The sequence below is a fragment of the Podarcis vaucheri genome, assembly GCF_965113315.1.
Source record: "Podarcis vaucheri genome assembly, chromosome: 12".
NCBI classification, from domain to species: Eukaryota; Metazoa; Chordata; class Lepidosauria; order Squamata; family Lacertidae; genus Podarcis; species Podarcis vaucheri.
Window position 1 is genome coordinate 37,025,320 of NC_138750.1, and position 20,665 is coordinate 37,045,984.

At 43.5% G+C, this 20,665-nt stretch overlaps 2 protein-coding genes and 1 long non-coding RNA gene across 3 annotated transcripts in view; 1 reads left to right on the forward strand and 2 right to left on the reverse strand.

Moving 5' to 3' along the window:
* VPS50 (VPS50 subunit of EARP/GARPII complex) overlaps nucleotides 1-1,038 on the reverse strand; it is a 76,467-nt gene extending 75,429 nt beyond the window's left edge. Inside the window, exon 1 of the mRNA XM_082194144.1 lies at nucleotides 885-1,038. Coding sequence (XP_082050270.1) covers nucleotides 885-917 — 33 coding nt within the window. The 5' untranslated portion in view covers nucleotides 918-1,038. The remainder of the gene's footprint in view (nucleotides 1-884) is intronic.
* Nucleotides 1,039-2,320: 1,282 nt separating this feature from the next.
* Nucleotides 2,321-20,665, forward strand: part of HEPACAM2 (HEPACAM family member 2) — a 34,389-nt gene continuing 16,044 nt past the window's right edge. Inside the window, 5 exon segments of the mRNA XM_082194179.1 lie at nucleotides 2,321-2,770; nucleotides 2,773-2,817; nucleotides 9,376-9,729; nucleotides 11,882-12,166; nucleotides 19,244-19,543. Of these exon segments, the coding sequence (XP_082050305.1) occupies nucleotides 2,749-2,770; nucleotides 2,773-2,817; nucleotides 9,376-9,729; nucleotides 11,882-12,166; nucleotides 19,244-19,543 (1,006 nt within the window). The 5' untranslated portion in view covers nucleotides 2,321-2,748.
* On the reverse strand, nucleotides 9,587-12,077 carry LOC309515915. Its single transcript, XR_014212725.1, has 3 exons — nucleotides 11,992-12,077; nucleotides 10,404-10,539; nucleotides 9,587-9,696 (listed from the first exon to the last, which is right to left on the reverse strand). It is a non-coding gene; the product is annotated as an uncharacterized lncRNA (long non-coding RNA).

The following is a 20,665-nucleotide window of genomic DNA, read 5'->3' on the forward strand; positions in this document are numbered from 1 at the left end:
AAAACCTCAAACCGACCAACCCACGGTCCACATGGATAACAGAAAATGTATCTGAAGACCAGGTCAGTCCCTAAGCCTAAGGATTTGGGAAGCATGCATTAAGAAAAAAATGTGGACAGCCCAGAAGGTGGTAGCTCCCCCTTTCTTTCAGGAAAGCCCATGCCTATCTCCTTCATTCACCAACTCCTTCCCACAATGTGTCCCATTCATTCATAAATCCTTCTCCCCACAAAGAAAGCAATGGAGAGTACCTAGCTATTTTTTACTCAAAGCAGACATAGACCCACTTGAAACTGAAGGGCCTTAGTCATCATGCTCTTCAACCTACTCTGGATGTGACTAGCAATGGATACAACGCCAATGCATGGCAAGTTCCCATCCCTGCTCATCCTTACTGGAAAATATCCCCTGCCCTCTCGGAAGCCCTAAGAAAACTCGACACTTGTATGCTTGTGAATTCCTGCCTTCCCCCTCCCCCACACCCCTAAAGAGGCTGAAATTTCCCTAGGAAAATTCATCACAATCCAGTGAGGCTACCACCTTATAGGCATTTATAAGGAGCAAGTCCCATTAAAAAGACAACAGAGGAAAAAACACGCACAGAAATTGTGGCGCGTGTATTTTAAAGGTTTCCCGTGTCTTTCTTTATGCGACACATTCACATGGCCACCCTGCCGCTTATTCCTATCACCCAAATGCCGCCCGCGTCCAAAGCCTTCTTTTCAGTTGCGGGGATTCTGGCCTTGTCCTACAACCGCAAAGACCACCCTCCCACGACGCGGAGACCCTCCCACCACCCGCCCTTGTCACCGCCGGCTCCGCTCTTTTCCTCGCCGCCCGTGCAAAACCTCCGCTCCCCTACCCGCTTGCCCTCCCGGCGGTACCTGTCGGGTCATCAGAGACTTGATCTTCTGCATGGCAACGCAGCGCCGGCCGCTTCACAAACTCCTGTCACCCATCGCGCTCCGCTCCCTCCGACACAGGGAAGCCATTTTGTACATCACATGATACGCTCTTTCGCTTTCCTGTTGCATTATGGGATCGGTAGTCCAGGAAGGACACGCTCCTTCCTACACTCTGGACCTGAAAACGTAAGATACACTACAACTCCCATTACGCTCAGCGGGACGTCTCTCCGCTCACCTCGAAGAGTAGACGTTCCAGGAGGGAGGAAGCTGCATAGAGATAGAAACAATTAGAGGGGCAATCTGATACATGGAGACGGAACTTCCTGGTTTCTTCCTGGCTGTCTGCGTCTCCCGACGTTAAATGAATGGTGACCCTAGAAAACAATCGGGATTTTAGTAGATGCAGCTGGGCTTGTTTGTTTTCTCGTTTAAACGTATCAAAATGCCTTGCTTCTGGCAACAAACTCCACTATCCTCCTATTTGGATGGGGGCCCTGAAATGTTTAATATTTATCATGTTTAATATTTCGGGTCAGAGATGGAGCTGAGGTTGGCTTGCCTTGTAGTAACAAATTCCCTGTACATAAAACCCAAACTTCAGACTGCAGCAAATCTGTTTAAATTACTCACTCTGATTCCTCCCAACCCTAATCCAGGATGCAGTTTCACGTCAAAGTCTTGCTTTTCTTAGATAAAATCGCATAAAATTGCGTTAGAAAAATGGTGAACTCCTTTGCTGCTGCTGCGCTTTGGTGGGGGATGGCTGACTCAATCACAGCTACCGTTAAATCCCAAATCACTCCATTTTTGGTGGGTTGACAGCTGTCACTTCCGCCTCGTGAGAGACCAAAGCAAACACGCAAACTTGTAATTCTGAGGTTGCGGCGGAGGGCGAGGGAGACGGGCACAGCGAAGCGCAAAGGTGCTGGGCTTGCCGTGCAAAGCAACGGCGCCTCCCGCCGACCAAAAGGACATTTCTTCTTTTATTCCTACTATAGTACTTTGTTCAGAGCAGATATCGCTTGACTTTAGGCTTGACGGTCCCAAAGGAGATCTTGCATGTTGAGTAGACTGTCCGGGTAGAAGTTGTAGGGCCTGGCAAGAATCCTTTGTGCAAGGATAACTATAAGAATATAGAAAGAGGCACATATATTTTAACATTAATCTTCCATGGTCCCCCTTTGGGCTAACAACCAATCTAAAACATTTATTATCTAATATTATAGCGAATATGATGTCCCAGAGCTGGCACAGAGATGAACCATAGTATGTGTTTAAAAGGAATACTTTTTGCACATGCACACACACAGCCCCTTTGGGGCTAAGAACTGATTTCATGCAGGTTTATTATATAATATCGTGGGAAACAATTATGTCTGACCATTTCTGAACAGAATAAGCTAGCTAACTGGCAAAACACTTCCATTTCTAACACTTACGAGCATGCACAAGTCAATACGTTATTCCTCCGGGTAGCTGTTTAGCTGTCAGCTGTAGGAAGGTGAATGTAACCTGTGTGCCTCTCTGGGCTCATTTATTTTTTATCAGTGTTGAGTGATTCATTCTGTATGCCCCATTTATCATGCTCTGTGTTTGCTGTGAATATAACCGGAGCGGGGAACTTAGGGTCACAGGCAATGAAGATGTCGAACACTAATCCAACAGGTGTTCCCACTCCCTCTGCCTTTTGTATACACATATTCAAATCACCTAAGGCAAGCCAGGGTAGGGGCTGATAAACTCGCTGCTGATTTCCCTAGCAAATAAGGCCCACGGCTGCTGGACCAAACTCTGGCTTCACATGCACACCAGAAAGAAAGGGCTGCTTGCATGAGACAGGATGCTTTCATGGAGCCCTTTAGCACCACATTTTGTGACTTGCAATGCAAAATCTGTGTTCTGCTTTTAGGTAAGATCTCAAATTTCTTCTTCTTCTTCTTCTTATTCTAATACAGTATGTATTTAATCCAAGTGTAAGGTTTTGTTTCAGTTCCATACTTTTGAATGTTTTTAGCTTTAGTAACTTTACCATTATGAAACAACCAGGAACTGTCAGTTTTCAAACCATGTGGATTTTTTTAATCCTGCAAACGTATATGATTTGTACAGAAAAACTGGAAATAGATAGAAGGGTAGGTAGGTAGGTAGGTACTAACTGCAGTGGGTAGTGTTGGGACAATCTTGGTGTTTTCACTCTGGAAGGCTGCAATCCTACACCCACTTACCTGGGAGTAAGCCCCACTGAATGCAGTGGATCTTACTTCTGAGTGTGCATATATAGGGCTGTTCTGTAATACGGAATCTTTCGTAGAGCCTTAGAAAAGCAGCAGGAAAATTTGAGGTATCAATTATTCTCACTGCCTTTTTGAAAAATACGTCATGCAAATAAGGTTGTTTCCTTTTCAGTTTTCCATATGTAATTGCCCAGTATTATCAATAGATCCTTCTGCCTAAGATATTATGGTTTTTGTATAAAGGAAAGTATACTTAGCATTAAAAATGAATGGCTTTTCATAAAACACCACACACAAAAATTAGTAAGATGGGCATTCAGCAAGTTGTATATGTTTCCCTAGGAGAAACATTTATTATCATTATTAATGAACTGTTAAAAAGTTGCAGTGCTTGTGAATGAAATAAATTTTATGGCTATTTTATGTACTTTTATACATTGTGATAGGGACGCGGGTGGCGCTGTGGGTAAAAGCCTCAGCGCCTAGGGCTTGCCGATCGAAAGGTCGGCGGTTCGAATCCCTGCGGCGGGGTGCGCTCCCGCTGCTCGGTCCCAGCGCCTGCCAACCTAGCAGTTCGAAAGCACCCCCGGGTGCAAGTAGATAAATAGGTACCGCTTACTAGCGGGAAGGTAAACGGCGTTCCGTGTGCTGCGCTGGCTCGCCAGATGCAGCTTTGTCACGCTGGCCACGTGACCCGGAAGTGTCTCCGGACAGCGCTGGCCCCCGGCCTCTTGAGTGAGATGGGCGCACAACCCTAGAGTCTGTCAAGACTGGCCCGTTCGGGCAGGGGTACCTTTACCTTTACCTTATACATTGTGATTAAATTGGCTTTTTACTTTCATTTCTCATGTGAGGTCTGATGTAGTCCATTAATATCTGCAAATTTGATCCCATTTGTGATGTTTTGGTTTCAAAAGATGACACATTTAGCACATTTTATCTTACTATGATTTGTAATAATTTACTTGATTACACGTCCAATATGTGTTGTGCTAGATGTAGAACGGGGAGCAGGAGGAGAGGAAGCTTACCATACCACCAAAATTCTCAGTTTTATAAACTTTTATAAACTTCTTCCAAATAACGAGAGCTGTGCACAAATGACAATGAGAATTCTCTACTTTGTGGACAGAGAAACTGGAGTGAAACCATCTCACAATTTTTTGTAGGGGGGCGGGGATCTCCAACAGTTCCTCAGGCTTACCATTTGCTGTGACAATGGCCCATGGCACAACAAGTCCCCCTTCCCAAGTTTCGTTTTGTTGCTGCCGCTCAAGAAGCAGCACCAGCCTGCCCACCATTTTGCATCCTCCATAATGCCCCAGACCAAACATTATTCCAGGCATTGCAGATGGGAAAATGGTTGCTGCCACACACAAAAAACTGGTGGGAAAAAATTGTAGAAAAATATGAAAAGTGGCCTTCTTTTTATGGAGCATATCAGAATAAGAAACATCAGTCTTCACTGGAGTTAGGAGAAAAAGAAAAGGACATAATTCTGATTGATCAAGGTTTCTGTCCTCTTAGCTCAACTGTCAGCAAACACCTCACTCTAGCTGAACCCACCTTGTGCAAAATTGTCCCACCACCCATCCATTTTCAGCCATGCACAGGTTCTTTACTTTATCCTGAATTAAATTACTACCACCAAGGTTCAGTATAAGATCCTTTAAACCAGTGCACAGATGATAAAGAGGAGAGGGGCTCAGGGTCAGATGGGAATAGGAGATTGTTTCAATTATTTCAGGGGCTTTATGGGTTAAAACCAGAATTTTGAAATGTATGCAGAAAACTACAGATAGAATACAGGAAGATGCAGCTGCCCATCACCAAAAAGCAGAACTGCTAAATCAGGGGTGGCTAAAAAGTCACCAAATTTCCTTTGGGGGGGGGGAGGAGGATCTTAAAGGTGTGATTTAGGCAGGCTCATCCCCTAGATATGCTATGGAGCAACACTGTTGCTTACCAGGTATTTTCTTATACAGAGACAGAGTACAGAGTGTTTGAATTCCTGGCTCTATTAATGAAGAGCTGGTTTACTGCTGCTGTTAAATTGTGTCCTGTGGAAAATGGGAGCAAGACTGAACTTAGTGCGGCTTCTGAGCAGTTGCGTGTAGGATTGTACTGTAAAACACTACCATTCTAATGGTAAAGCATTCTGCTTTACTTGGCTTGGAACTATATGCTCATAAGACAGGGCTTTTTTTCTGGGGGGAAGGCAGGGGTACGCATACCCCTAAACATTTTGTAAATCTTTGCACTTTTGTCCATTTACTGTATTTACTTTTCCCGATTTGAACTATAAAATGGTGATTTTCTTGAGTCAAAATGAGAGTACCCCTAAAACATTTTTTTTAAAGGAAAAAAAAGCACCGCATATAGATCACTAGAGAATTAAGCTTTTAGGATCAGAATGCGACCTGTACTTATTTTTGAAAAAGGAAAGGAAATCTTCCCACGGAGATCTTAAGTTTATGCATTAAACTCAAAATATGATGTCACGGTTTTTATTTAAACAGAAAAGGCTGCAGGATGTTTCTAGTCAACAAGGGTGGTGTTGTGCTTACTAATACTTAAAGCCGGATATAGAAGCAAAATGCAGCCTACGCTCTAGTTGGAGGTCACTTTGGAGAAGCCTAGCCTGTTTATATCCAATACACATAAACTGCCTTGAAGAGATAACCTGAGCCAAGGAAGGGAGTGGTTTGCTTAGAAAGCTTATTGCCTGTTGTCTCCACTCCTGTTTTACACCAGCTATACAGAAGATGCACAGGACTACGTTCTTTGTGCAGAGGGAAAGACTGTCAAATAACACCTGGCCACAGAAATCCTCCCTTGTCTGGAAGGAATAATACACTAAGGATGAAACTGTAGCCTTTCAAGAGTGAAACATGGTTGTGTTTAACAGATCTGCCAACTCTTGACTTTTTGGGGCAGGAGACAGATTTAAAGTTAATCTCCCTTCCATGATTTTGAAATCTGACCTCTCTGGCTTCGATCAGTTTCACCCTGGACTTCTCTAGATGATTTTTCAAACGTGCACTCAGGATGAATTTGTGCTATTGGTGATATGGGGTGGTCAAACACATTCCCTCATTCTAGTCTATTTGAGCCGTCAAAATGATCTGGACAGTCACGGTTCACACAGCGTCTGCGGCAATCTGTGCATGGTCTGTAGCTCCTTGCTGAAATCCTGTAACATTTCATACTACAAATGGTGTTTGGGATTTTTGGTCCCGCTTTTGTCACTCTATAGTGCTAGGGTGCCTTTGACAATGAGCTGAATTAATTTCACTATTTTATATTTCCTGTTCAGGATTCTGGTGTTCCTGTGGTTTGTGGAAACAAATGAAGGTTTAGTCGAGCAACTGCAGCTGTATTAAACTTATGATTTTTTTAAAAAAACGGTGGAGAGAGAAGCTGGTGCTATTGCACCCCAGAAATGTGCAGACTCAGGCCACCTTCACACCATACGTTTTAAGTGCTCTTATACAACTTTGACAGCCGTAGCTTCTCCCAAAGAATTCTGGGAGATCTAGTGCTGAGATGGTTAAAATTCTCAGAGTGTTTTAACAGTCCCAGGGAACTCTGGGAATTGTAGTTCTGAGAGGGGGCTAGGCATCTTTGAACAATGGCAGGCAATCAATCTTTCTTAGCTAGCAATTTTCAGCGGCTTTCCTCAGAAGCAATTCCACTTGAGTTCAATGTTATTTGCTAGTGAGTGTGTTTAGCTCACGATTACAGCTTTGTGTCCGTTATAAGAACTGAGCTGGAACCTCTGAAATCAATTACTAGAGAAAAGTCCACAGAAATACACGGAAGTAAGACAGCTCAACTCTTTCTTAGTTCATGTAGTGCTGCAAATGGGCTTAGTTATCGGCGGTATCTAGTTAAAACACGATCGTGCCAGGCACTAATTAAATATTTGTACTTGTATTTTTCTTATTATTTTGAAACAGTTTACCTTCCTTCCCAGCGCAGCTCACAAGGTTGCCTCTGAGGTGATACTTGGACCAAATTTTAAATCCCAACACTGTTCCCATAGCAAATAAACAGACCAAACAAGGAGGATTTGTTGTATATCAGCAACTTCCTTAATTCCTGCTTCCTTCTGGCTTTGCAGAAGTTCTCCCATAGTGATTATACCTGAATAAATCATCAGGTCATATTCATACAGAACAAATTTACATCCCCTGGAGGCAACTCCACCCTTTCTGACAGCAAAAACAAAAGGGTTCCTTTTCAGCTGTTTTTTTGCTTGGACGTTTTCCATGTCTGTAAACAGGGCAGGTTTCACAAGCAAGAGAAGCTACATAGAAACGTATGCTATGGTTGTATATATTATTAGCCCATACTCTGCAGTCCTGTATCGACTTCCCAAGAGGCAGGCGTACACAGGGTACTTTCATACATGGACTTGATAGAAGCACCCAGCCATTGTCCTGCTTTCAGCTGGCTTGGAATAGCAACTAAGCTTCCATTTAAATGGGCAGGTCCCCTTTCCCCAGCTCCCGTGTGACACACAGGGGCATTATTCATCAGGATCACTTTTAGTGGGGATAAGATTAAATAGTATTCCCCGCCCCCGTCCCCTGGCCACATTTCCCTACCTTCTGCAGTTGAAGGGGGCGCGGAGAGAAAATAAATGGATATAGAGACAATGCTACTCAGAAAGGGAAGAGTTAAAATAATAGAGTGTATGACAGACCGTATGGAAGGAAATGACTTTATGCAGGAAGAGCCATGCCATAGACCATATATACCTGGAGAAATTACACAGGATTTTTTTAAAAAAAATTAAATTACAAAATTTCCATAATACAGTAAAATTACAACAGCAAAAAATGCAAATCAGATAAGTAGAATACAGAGTTTGCGCTTAAAAGTAATTATTAGCCCTTATTGCCTATTAAGGATTTTTTTTTTTAAGGAATCTTTTTTGAATCGGGATGGGTGGGAACAGAAACCAAAAGGCAAAAACATCACGTCGATGCACTGTAAAAGAAAAGTGAATGAGCAAAGCATGGTTATTCCAGAGTAAATTTCCAGTGTGGAAGTAGCGACACACAGATGCCTGTAAATCTTAATGTGAACTGCTGGTCTTGCTCCAAGGGATCGTGGTAGCAGCCTACCCATGAACCAGGCTGAAATATGAGCAATGAGTGAATAAGTCTTAAGTGTCAGGATGATCATATAAATGATTGCTACAGGCCATGGTTCCTTCTCATTGTATTTCCATGTATTCTGGCTATAGCAGGCTTATTAGGTAGTAAATGATAAAATAAATTGCTGTGTTTAAACATGGGGTGAAGAGTTGAAGTAAGAAATGCTGACATCAAGAAGATTCAAAGGTTATTTAAAATTTGACATACTAATTTTACTCCCAGAAAGCTTTTGAGATGGGCTGCCTCTTGCCGCAGTGGCGCATAAAGCAAAGCAGGTTCTTCTTCATGGACAGCACGTGTTGCGGTGGGAGCAACCATGACATCCCCTGTTGCTGGATGGCCACAAATTTGATGGGGCACCTCCAATGTTGCAATTTTATTTGATTGACAGGGGTGCTATATAGGTCCCTGTGTGCAGTGTTGAGCTTCCTCTTTTCGCTGCGCACATTGGATCACCCGCCCACCCTCCCTTTATTTAGGGTTTGTTTGCACTGACTTTACTGTGCCTGTCATGGGGTTGTCTGCTTTGGAGCTGGGGCCTGGTAGGAATTTTACCATTTGGCTGATTGGCTGGTGCCATTTGGGTTTTGCCTACTGCGCAGCAAATTGTCACAACTTGTAAGGTTGCATTTAGGCATTGGTTAATTTTTAGTTGGTGCTGCTGCAAGGGTTTTCCGTTAAAGGAATTCAGGGGCTCGCCATGCTTTTGTCCGTATCCCTGACAAAGGGCTAGGGCCACGCAAGAGCCCCTGGGAGCATTTGGGGAAAGGTGAGAGCCTGGCACCCAGCTTTATTCTCTCCCCAAAATTGCTTACCCTTACTGACTTCCGCATGGGTGTGGTTATTAGTTCTGTTCCTACTTCCAAGATAGTCGTTAACCAATGCCTAAGCAACCACTCACATACTGTAATTCAATAAAGTTGTGGCCAAAATTATGCCAAAAACAAAAATGATGTGTTTTTATTCAGGGGTGTCTTGGGGGTCCTCGACACGCAACCATTGTTTGTGGCCTATTTGCATTGCAAATTATAATCTTTTCCCATTTTCAAAATTTCTTTCCCCCTGCAGGTATTTGTTCTGCCTTGAAGTTGACAGTCCCATCACATACCATCCGTGGTATTAAAGGGCAGTCCCTCACTCTCCCAGTTGACTACAATTTCAACATTACAGTTTCCGATATCCAGATAATATGGCTGTTTGAGAAGCCACCAACAACCCCCATATTTCTGATTGGCTGCTTGGTAAATCACTCAGTAGTTCCAGACTTGGAATATAGGCACAAAATTGCACTTAAGCCTCCAAATGCATCCTTGCAGATAAGATCTCTGAACTTCAGCGATGAAGGCAATTATATTATCAAAATCAATATCGATGGAAACCGAACGATACCTGCAAGTGCAAAGGTTCAAGTTACCGTGGATGGTAAGTAATATAAAATGTTGGAATCTAAAGGTTCAACCAGAATGGCTACATAGAGGTTCTGTGGCCATCTCCTATGAGGGTTTAAAAATGTATTAATAGCAGCCATTGAGGGTACAATTGGCAGCACACTGTGCTCTGGGGAAGGGGGCTATTTAACTCTTTTCTGTGGGCCCTTCTGGTACCAGCATAGTAAGCCCCGCTGGTGCCTGGGGTACCACTGGCAGGGATGGAGGTACGCATACGGGCAGCAACAGAGCATGCCCCACCAACAACCGAGATTGTGCAGGAGATCCTTATCTTCTACAGCATGTTTTGTTGAGCCCAGATTCCCCAAATGCAACTGCAACTATGGTAAGCCTGCTATTTGGTCTTAATTCCAGCAGAGGTGTTTTGAATCACACCAGGATTCCATAAATTGGATCCTGGCTAAGGGCTCATCCACACTTAACCTTTCCATACTTTCTAGATACAGGACTACTCTGTGTCTAAGCACTTCCTCCCTCCCTGCCACTTTCCCCCAGAAATCCCATTCTTTGACTCGGAACAAATGGCAATTCAAGTTTTCTGTGGATTGGTGTTTGCTCTGATTCAGCAGTAGAGAGCTGGTTTTTGAAGGGAAAGCACCCAGGACGACAACAACAAAGCGCTCAGACACAGAGCTTTAAGGCACATACCTGGATGAGGCCTTGTTCTGTTACAGGTAAGCAGAATAAGATGGCCGAATGCTTTATCTTGCTGAACAGACTGTGACAAGTTGGACTGCAAATATGAAAGTGCTGTTTTAAATGTTACCCACAAGGGGATGAATTCCTGAAAGGAGAAATGGGGAACTCTGTACATCAGTGGAAAAGGTTCTAATCTTCTGCAATTAATGTTGTATTTTGGGGAGGGGGGGCAGAAATTCACAGGACAGCATTCAGCAATATCACACACACACACACACACACAAACACACAAACACACACACACACACCAGGTGTATGAAATCGTACCACTCATTCTACCACCTCAGACACTTAACTAGCTCATTCCCTCTATTTTACTTTATATGGCAGACTCTGGGCTCCGACTGAGCTTCAAAGAGCAGGTTTTCACAGGGAAAACACCAGAACAAAAAGGGCTTGGACATGGGTACCTTGAATCGCAGGGAAATTACACTTCACACACACAAAAAGTATATTAGACAAAATCACACACGAGGAAACATAGATTAGGAGAAATTTGCAGCAAAATGCTGGTGAATTTTCATGTGGATTTTGAAGCACTGCTCACTGATGTGGAATACTTATCATAGATTGAAAAATTTAAGAAACCAAAAAAGATAGATTCACCCACTCCTTGCTGTTGTGCATGGTGGCCACATTTACTGGTGCAAATGGCAGAAATGCTTTGCCATCGGGAAAAGTGTGTTCAGACAGAGTGAAATGGCTCTGCCCAGCTACTAATGGATATGGGCAAAGCTCTCCCATACAAGGAAGGGGACTCTGATAGGGCTAAAGTCCACACACACACACACACACACACACACACACATACACGAGCTGTACTTGCATACATTTATACCCAGGGAGAGCGCTTTCCCACATTGTGTGAATGCATGGATCGCTGGGAAGCATTTCTGCCACCTGCTGCAGTGGGAGGTGGGGCTGCACAAATTTCCACAATGTATGCAGGGAGCAGGGAGCACACCTGTGGTGCTTGTTAATGGCAGGTTTGGGATTAGCCCACCTGGCCCCAGGACTCCCCTCATGTGGTATTCCCCCCCCCCACAGTGGCGGAGCAACATGCTGCAGCCCTCGGAACAGAGAACAGGCGGGGGCATGGCTGGCGCATGTCCTGAGGTTGCGTGGCATGTGGCGCCCGTCCTGAGATGGTGTGGTGCACTTTTGGGGGGGGCAGCTGCAGTGGTACCCTTTCCCCAAATGGTACCCTGTGCAGTGTGCTCCCCCCGCCAGTGCCCCCACATGGGTGGAGGGAAGTCAAGCAGTTATCCCCCGGTTCCTAAATTATTCAGCAAATAAATTGTAAACCCATTGGCCCTGCTGCCAGGGGACTCTGGGAGGGGGTTCTAGCAACATCTAGAGGGCCAAAGGTTACCCGCTCCATGGTTAAAATACATTGATCCTAACTTAAAAGATCTTTTATATTGCAGTTCCTGTCACAAAGCCAGTCATATACATTGAACCCTTTGCTGGAGTTGTGGAGTACAGTGGGAACATTACTTTGAACTGCACTGTGGAGGAAGGCACACGGGTCGCTTACCAGTGGTTGAAAAATGGAAATCCCATTGAAGCTGGCACTATCTATTCCTTGTCAGCAAACAACAGCACACTTCGGATTGTCCCTGTCGTCAAAGAAGCCATTGGGAATTACAGCTGTTTAGCAGAAAACCCAGTCAGCGCAATGGAGAGTGACGTGATCGTGCCAACGATATATTGTGAGTAGCATATAATGGAGACCATATGTTGCATATAGTAGCTGAATTGAGAGAATGATGGGGGGGGGGGAATTAGGAGTGATAGTGACAAATGGTAGCTCTTTGCCATTAGATTATCTATTTGTAATAATTTAATAATCATAATAATTTTTTATTTATACCCCGCCCATCTGGTTGGGCTTCCCCAGCCACTCTGGGCGGCTTCCAACAAAATATTAAAATACCATAATACATCAAACATTAAAAGCTTCCCTAAACAGGGCTGCCTTCAGATGTTTTCTAAAAGTCTGATAGTTGTTGTTCTCTTTGACATCTGGTGGGAGAGCGTTCCATAGGGAGGGCACCACTACCGAGAAGGCCCTCTGCCTGGTTCCCTGTAACTTGGCTTCTTGCAGTGAGGGAACTGCCAGAAGGCCCTCAGCGCTGGACCTCAGTGTCCGGGTAAAACAATGGGAGTGGAGATGCTCCTTCAGATATACTGGACCGAGGCCCTTTAGGGCTTTAAAGGTCAGCACCAACACTTTGAATTGTGCTCAGAAACGTAATTGGAGCCAATGTAGGTTTTTCAAGACCGGTGTTATGTGGTCTCGGTGGCCACTCCCAGTCACCAGTCTAGCTGGCACATTTATATCCCACATACAGCATCCTCCAAGCTGCTGAAGGACATATACATGACACCCACCCTCCCCTTTTTAACCTCACACCAGCCCTATGAGGTAGGCTAGACTAAGAGAGAGTGGCTATCCCCAGCCCATAACCTTTGTGACTGAGTGACTGTTTGAACCATAGTTGTCTGCAGCCCTGGGCTGCATTCACATAGAAATTTATTATGTTTCCTCCACTAACCCAGAAAATTATAGGCGTAAAGTGTCAACATTTGGGGCAGTATAGCAACATAAAGTTCTTTCCAACAATGTTCATGAGTGAATCACTGAGGTACAGAATCACACATGTGCAGAAAGAGTAGGGGAGCAGCAACGTTGTCCAACAACATTCACTGTTGTGTCACACTGTACCCACAGGTGTGAATGAAATTTAACACGACGTGCTTGTATAGCAGTCAAAAAGTTACATTTCCGTAGCACAACAGGTACTGTAGTGTGAAAGGAATGTTAGAAAACAGGACAGAAGCACTAACATGTATAATCGGGGAAACTAATACAATATTCCTCCCATCTGAATGCAAGCCCTAGTCTGCCTTTTGGACCATAGTAAACTTCCATCGAGCTCTCATGATGGCACCTTCTCATTATGACAGAAGGCCTGTTCCAGGTAAGGCTAAAGAGAATTGAAGTACAGAATGGTTAGAAAACCAATGTTTCACCTGTCTCTTTGTCCATGCAGATAATAATAATAATAATAATAATAATCCATCTGATTGGGTTGCTCCAGCCATACTGGGCAGCTCCCAACAAAATGTCACCCATCTGAATGGATACAACTAGAAACTAGATCAAAATTATGGCTGTTCCATGCTAGGTTTGTTATATGTGTTAATTATATGCAGTATTTTGGAAACTGGAATGATTTGACCGACAAGATAAAGGATAACTTTGTTTAACCAAGCTGTAAGCAAACCGGTTTACTTGATCCACTCTTGAAAGAAGCTTTGTTGACTTGGAAGGTGTTGGAAGCAAGTCAAAAACTGGTGACATTAAGTAAATATGGGGTTTAGAGATGAAACGATGGAAATTGAGAAAACATGGTGGGTACACTTCCAAGAGAAGAACTACCTTATGAGCCAAAATATGGAAATGCCATTTACAGGAACCAAAATTAAGGTGTATAAAGCCCAAAACTAAACACTAGCAACAAAATGGGCAGGAACAGAAGTGAGAATTATGTGAACAATTCCTGCTCATTTGAGGAGATCTAAACCACTTTAATACAAAAGCAAATAAACAATAATCTGTACCAAAGACCAAATACAGTTCAACCATACTGGTCTCCTTTGGTGGTTCAATAAAGCATCCCAACAATTTGTCACAATGAATTTTGTCTCTTAGCTAATATGCCTGAATGGTGTGATGAAACTACATATAAAATTAAAATACACACTAATACCTGATTGATAAACATTCTAAGCAGAAGTATAACCATAAATATAATAAACTCACTCACTACCCATAAAAATCAAGTTGCTGTGAAGAATTAAGAGTCATGTTGATGTAAAATGGTGGCCATTACACATAGTGGGATTGCCTAATCTGCAAATACGATTAGAAATGAATTTAAATATAACAATTTTGGAAATAATAACTGAAAAATTACTCAATGCATCTGTGCTCTCACCACAGGTAGTTCGAGAAATCTTCCAAAATTCTTCTTGTAAACATTGAGTATAGGCTATATAGGGTAAGGAGCTAGCAGCTGATGTTTGCCTTTGGACACCATTCATTAGTTTGACAGATATGAAGAATTGTTTGGGTGAAGGTATCATCACCACAGATGACCTATAACAGCAGGCTATAACCATGGATCATTTAAAACACCAATAAACGGAGCCTTGTGTTCATATTCAGCAACAAGGTGAGCAGGCCTTCAGAAAGCCATTTTGTAGGTAGACCTAAACAAATCTGAATGTTTAAATAGATCCAGATCAAGTACTTCTAGTCATAAAACTTTGGAAGATATTAATAGTGTTCTTCTTGGGACCATCCTCAGATATTACTGGAAAGTATGAAATAAGTATGTGAAATCCTGGCAGCACCTCCTCACTCATCCTTCCTGCCCCTAAGGCCATCACCATGGGCTTCCTAATACCACAGGTCAACTAATAATAGGAATAATAATAAATTTTATTATTTATACCTCGCCCATCTGGCTGGGTTTCCCCAGCCACTCTGGGCAGCTTACAGCATATCTGAAAATATACTAAACACATCAAGCATTTAAAACTACCTAATACAGGGCTGCCTTCAGGTGTCTTCTAAAAGTTGTGTAATACTTTATCTCCTTGACATTTGAAGGAAGGGCTTTCCACAGGGCGGGCGCCACTACCGAGAAGGCCCTTTTCCTGGTTCCCTGTAACTCACTTCTCGCAGTGAGGGAACCAGCAGAAGACCCTCAGAGGAAGACCTCAGTGTCTGGGCTGAGTAATGGGGTGGAGACACTCCTTCAGGTATACAGGGCTGAAGCCGTTTAGGGCTTTAAAGGTCTGCACCAACTAGCTTTTGCCAGACTCCTTGGCTCATCTTCCTGTCGCAGCTCTGAATGAGTCATAAGCATCACATATATATGATGGGATTTGGATTGACTGAATGCTTCTTTCCATCCTAGCCACATCCATGCCATTTACGGCTTCTCTCCCCTGAGAATCCTGGGAACCATAGTTTGTTAAGGATTCTGGGAACTGTAGCTCAGACTGCAGTTCCCAGGATTTGCGGAGGGATGGAGCTAGAACTTTCAAAGTGGTATAAGACTTGATACCATGCAGCACACTGCAGTGTCCATTACTACTACAACCATTGGTGCTAATTTGAGGCTTTCCATAATACGTGTTTTGTAACAGTGTTGAGCGCCAATGTGAACCTTCTATTTAGCTTTGGCTATGCAGTATTTGGTCATGAAGGCCAATCTGTCCTTCCTAGTTTTGCACTAAGCGATTTCCGTACGAAAGTACAATTGGCTTTTAGTATATTTGTTTTGCAGGTGGCACTGTGGGTTAAACCACAGAGCCTAGGGCTTGCCAATCAGAAGGTTGGCGGTTCAAATCCCCCCGATGGGGTGAGCTCCCGTTGCTCGGTCCCTGCTCCTGCCAACCTGGCAGTTCGAAACTACGTCAAAGTACAAGTAGATAAATAGGTACTGCTCCGGCGGGAAGGTAAATGGCATTTCCGTGCGCTGCTCTGGTTTGCCAGAAGCGGCTTAGTCATGCTGGCCACATGTATGCCAGCTCCCTCGGCCAATAGAGCAAGATGAGCGCCGCAACCCCAGAGTCAGCCAAGACTGGACCTACCTTTACATTTGTTTTGCAATTAGCAGACAAACCAAACAGACCAGGAGTAGTACTGATTTTTATTTTTATTTAATCTTCTAAAAACATTTTATTTTATTTTTAGATGAACTACTTCTAGCTTTTAAAGGACATTTTCAGAATCATTCTTCTCTGGCAGGGCTACCGCTTTTCCGATGCCGTTCTCCAAAGAGGGAACCTTTCCTTTTGACTCCGTAAATGCTATTTACTAAATGACTTGTAAAATAATAAATCACCACTTCTTAGCAACGATTTACGTCTCAGTGGGAACATGACCAATTGGCTCCTGTCACCACGAAACTGTTATCCATCTTGTTTCTGAGCAGATGGCAAGTATTTACTGTGAGTGACCTTTATTATTACTGCAGTTCTCCTGGCAGCAATGGCATATGGTATATGTGGACCCTGGAGCCAGGACTGGCTTCTTATTGGGAGAACTGGTAGCTGGCAAACAGGTTTTTTTTAAACTGTGCTAATGATAAAGTTCATATTGAATTATATGACTTGAAAGGAGAATTTGGTAGATGAGATCACTTCAGGTAAGGGTGGCCTCTGTGCTATTACACGAAGACCTTTTCCCTTGCTTGCCATTGGCTCTATGTTGGTAACTGTGCAAAACCATTTTATAAAGTAAAAGCAGAAACAAGGCAGGTGTAGATTAAATTGTGCGGCGAGTGTGATGAGGCATTTGTTTTAGTTCAGTAGGCAACCTGGGCTTTACTTTCATTGAGTTCTGGAACTGCCCACAAAATAGCAGGTCTTGCAAAAGTTATCTCTTTCTACACTGCACAAGATGGGGCCAGAAGGAAGAGCAACTTTCCCCCTTACATAGATAGCAGTACGTTTGCTGTAAGATGGTGGCCCCATGGTAGCACCCTGTTCTACCACAGACTCTCCCATTCCCTGGTGCTGACTAACCCTTTCTCTAGCTGATACAGGTGGCGCTGTGGTCTAAACCACTGGGCCTCTTGGGCTTGCTGATCAGAAGGTTGGCAGTTCGAATCCCCATGACAGGGTGAGCTGCCGTTGCTCTGTCCCAGCTCCTGCCAACTTAGCAGTTCGAAAGCACACCAGTGCAAGTAGATAAATAGGTACCACTGTGGCAGGAAGGTAAATGGTGTTTCCATGCACTCTTGTTTCTGTCATGGTGTTCTGTTGCGCCAAAAGTGGTTTAGTCATGCTGGCCACATGACCCGGAAAGCTGTCTGTGGACAAACACCGGCTCCCTCGGCCTCAAAGCGAGATGAGCACCGCAACCCCATAGTTGCCTTTGACTGGACTTAACCATCCAGGGGTCCTTTACCTTTTACCTAGCTGTCTGAACACCTATGTGCAAGCACATACATGTGCTGGCTTCATTCTGCCCTGAAGATCCAGGGTAACTGGAGAACAAATGCCCTCTCGTTCCTATCTGATACCTGAGATTGAGCAGGCTGGACCAGGAAAGGATGTCGGGTTGCTTGTATTTATACCAAACTCAGCAAATCCAGAAGCTGCAGACATCCTGCCAATTTCAGAAGCCCCATTTGCATATCCTCATTTCCTCCTGTGCCCAAAGAAGGCTCCGAAGCTTAAGTGCACCCGGTCATTGGCTCCAAACCAAGCCCAGGTAGTTTTCAGTTCAGCCACAGTCCCTGACAATATGGTTGCTTTGATACATATGGCCTCATCAGCTCATGTTTGCCCTTTGAAGATAGCAAGCATGCCAGCTCCAGGGGGCTAAGCCCTTTTGGGGGGCCCTATATTTTGGGGGGAGGCTGCCCCCAATGTCGCTGCTCCAGTGGCCAGCTTCTCCTCCTTCTCCTGCCATGGAGGGGAATGAGGGTTGAAGCAACCTCTCACTGGTGGCGGCACCAAGAGGAGGCAGAGGAGCAGCCATTGAAACTCTGCAACTGCTGCATTTGGCTCCGACCCCAGTTCCTCCCAATGTTTCCCCACCCTCTGCAATCGCCCTCACAAGCTGGTGCCTCTGGAAGACAGAGTCATATGAAGAAGTAAGGAATCCTTGGTTGATTGGCTAGGGTGCATCTCCTGGGTCTACAGCGCAATTGTTCAGTAAATAAAAACCCAGATGCACGCACCATAAACTCTATTTACCCTAGAGTTATTCCAGAACTAATTTATCTCTCTCCTCCCCCTGTAAATAGACATCTTATGTAATTTACCTTGATATGTAAATAGAGGAGTTTCACCCTTGTGTTTCACCCTGTGCAAGGTTCATACAAGTTTTTGTGGTTTTAGATCCACTGTTCTGTTGTGTAAAATGAAGAAATGGCCATTTATCCCAGCTTTGCTATAGTGTTGTATCAAAAGATGCTTGTTTAATGGGCAACGAAGTTGTCTTTGGTAGATGGAATTCAGGTCACATCTCCCTGGCACCCTGGGGGCTGAAACCAGAGCAAGCAGGGTGATTGAAAGAAAGAGTTTTGCAATTTGAATGTGACAGTAGTCCCGATTTGTACATATGCTTATGGTAAGTCAATACTTTTTAGAGGAAAAAACCAATGCCCTGGTTTTTTCAGATTTGGCTTGCAAGCAACCCCTTATGAGAGCTATGTTATTGTCTGAGTGGAATGAGGTCCAACCTAGATATGACATTAAATACGCCAATAGAAGTAGCTTTTCGTAGGTCTTTTTTCCTGTTAATAGCTACATTTGTGGGGAGGCGCATTTTCCATCTTAACTTGAAACAGGACAGTTTCAATTTATGGCTTAAGAAGCTGTATTGTTTCAACAAACCATAGTTTAACAGTTTAGGGTTAGGCGGTAAAGCTAAACTATGGTTAATCAGAAATGTCTGCTCTCTTCCTCACAGCATCCACAGAGGAGAGAAGGGGTGGTTGAAAGCCAGTGTCTCACTGTGGCTCATCCTCATAAAACTAAATCACAGTTTAGCAGTTCATGCAAAAGAGGACTCAGAATGGAAAGAAAATTTAAAATGCAATGAATCCAAAGATCATCTTTATATGGATTTAGAAGCTAGAAATAACAGAATGTGAAAGAGAAATATTGCAGTTGGAAGATCTGACAAAACAGCAGTCATTTGTTATGCTTTTCTGTTGAGTTTATATTCTCTCTCTTTAATTGTTATGTTCACACAGATGGGCCCTATGGACTTACCATAAATTCTGACAATGGCCAGAAGTTAGGGGATTATTTTACGTTTAACAAAGGGGAAGCAGTCCAGCTTTACTGCTCAGCAGATTCCAATCCACCAAATATTTTTTATTCATGGACCCAGAGGGCTGACAACTCCACGCGCCTCATTAAGTATGGAAGGTCCCTGGAAGTTGTATCTGAGAAGGTGACACAGAAAACAGAAGAATACAGGTGCAGAGCTCTCAACAACAAGACTGGGAAGTGGAAAGAAACCCACATATTTGTGATTATGATGCCAAAAGGTAAGAATGAATGCTCGCATGTCAACCTACAAGGTTTGTACAAAACTTCCAAGCCACTGTCTGAAAACTCAGCCAGACAATATCTTAGAGACAGAAAGGAAAGCGTCACCAAACTTGTTTAATCATAGTTCCCTATCACCAAAGGGGTCCTGAGAAGTGAAATTTTGTGGTTTCCACAGAGGAGAGCATTGTAATTCAATAGGTACAAATGAGACCAAAGTTTATAGATGTGCCCTTTATGAAAGTTTCGGCATCTTTAGCACAAAAAACAACACTGATGCAGTGACTAATTTATGTTGTAGGATCAATCAATATAACTATATTTACTTACTAAAGAATGACATGAAAGGGAACCTATATAGGAAGAAATCAAGGGTGATCTCTGAAATTTTCCTCTTTTCTCCACTCCTTATCCAAACTAGTGTTGTTAGCCTTTAATACGCGTTCTGTTCCTGGCGTAGAGGTAAATGGTATGTTAAGTAATTCAGCTGTGAATGAAACACTTGAGCCAAAGTTGGCAAGGAAACAGTAGAGCCAACATTGCTGTTATTCTACCTGCCCATGACGGCTGCAGTGTAACTACATTCCGGCCCTTGAACATCACAGTAGCTTAATGCAGTTATTAGTATAGCCTATCCAGACCACGAGGAGACTTAAGAGTTTCCCATTCATACTCCAGAAGCCTAAATATAGGCAGCGTTGATAAATCAAGCAACCTCTTCACAGAATGGTCTAGGATAGGAGTGGGGGATTTGTGGCTCTCCCGGTGTTGTTGGACTCCAGCTCCCAGGATCTCTGTTCAAAGGCCATGCTAGCTAAGGCTGATGGGACCTGTAGTCCAACAATGTATGGAGAGCTGGAAGTTCCCCATTCTTGCACTAGGAGCACTCAATGAACCTTATTGATGTTTGGAGGATGTGGAACTTTTGTTGGAAGCCGCCCAGAGTGGCTGGGGAAACCCAGCCAGATGGGCAGGGTACAAATAATAAATTATTTATTATTATTATTATTATTATTATTATTATTATTATTATTACTTACTAGAATGTCAGAGAGAGACCAAATGAGATCCATGTAAGCTGCTCTTCTAGTGGGATATAAGCGGATAAATAAATAAGAATC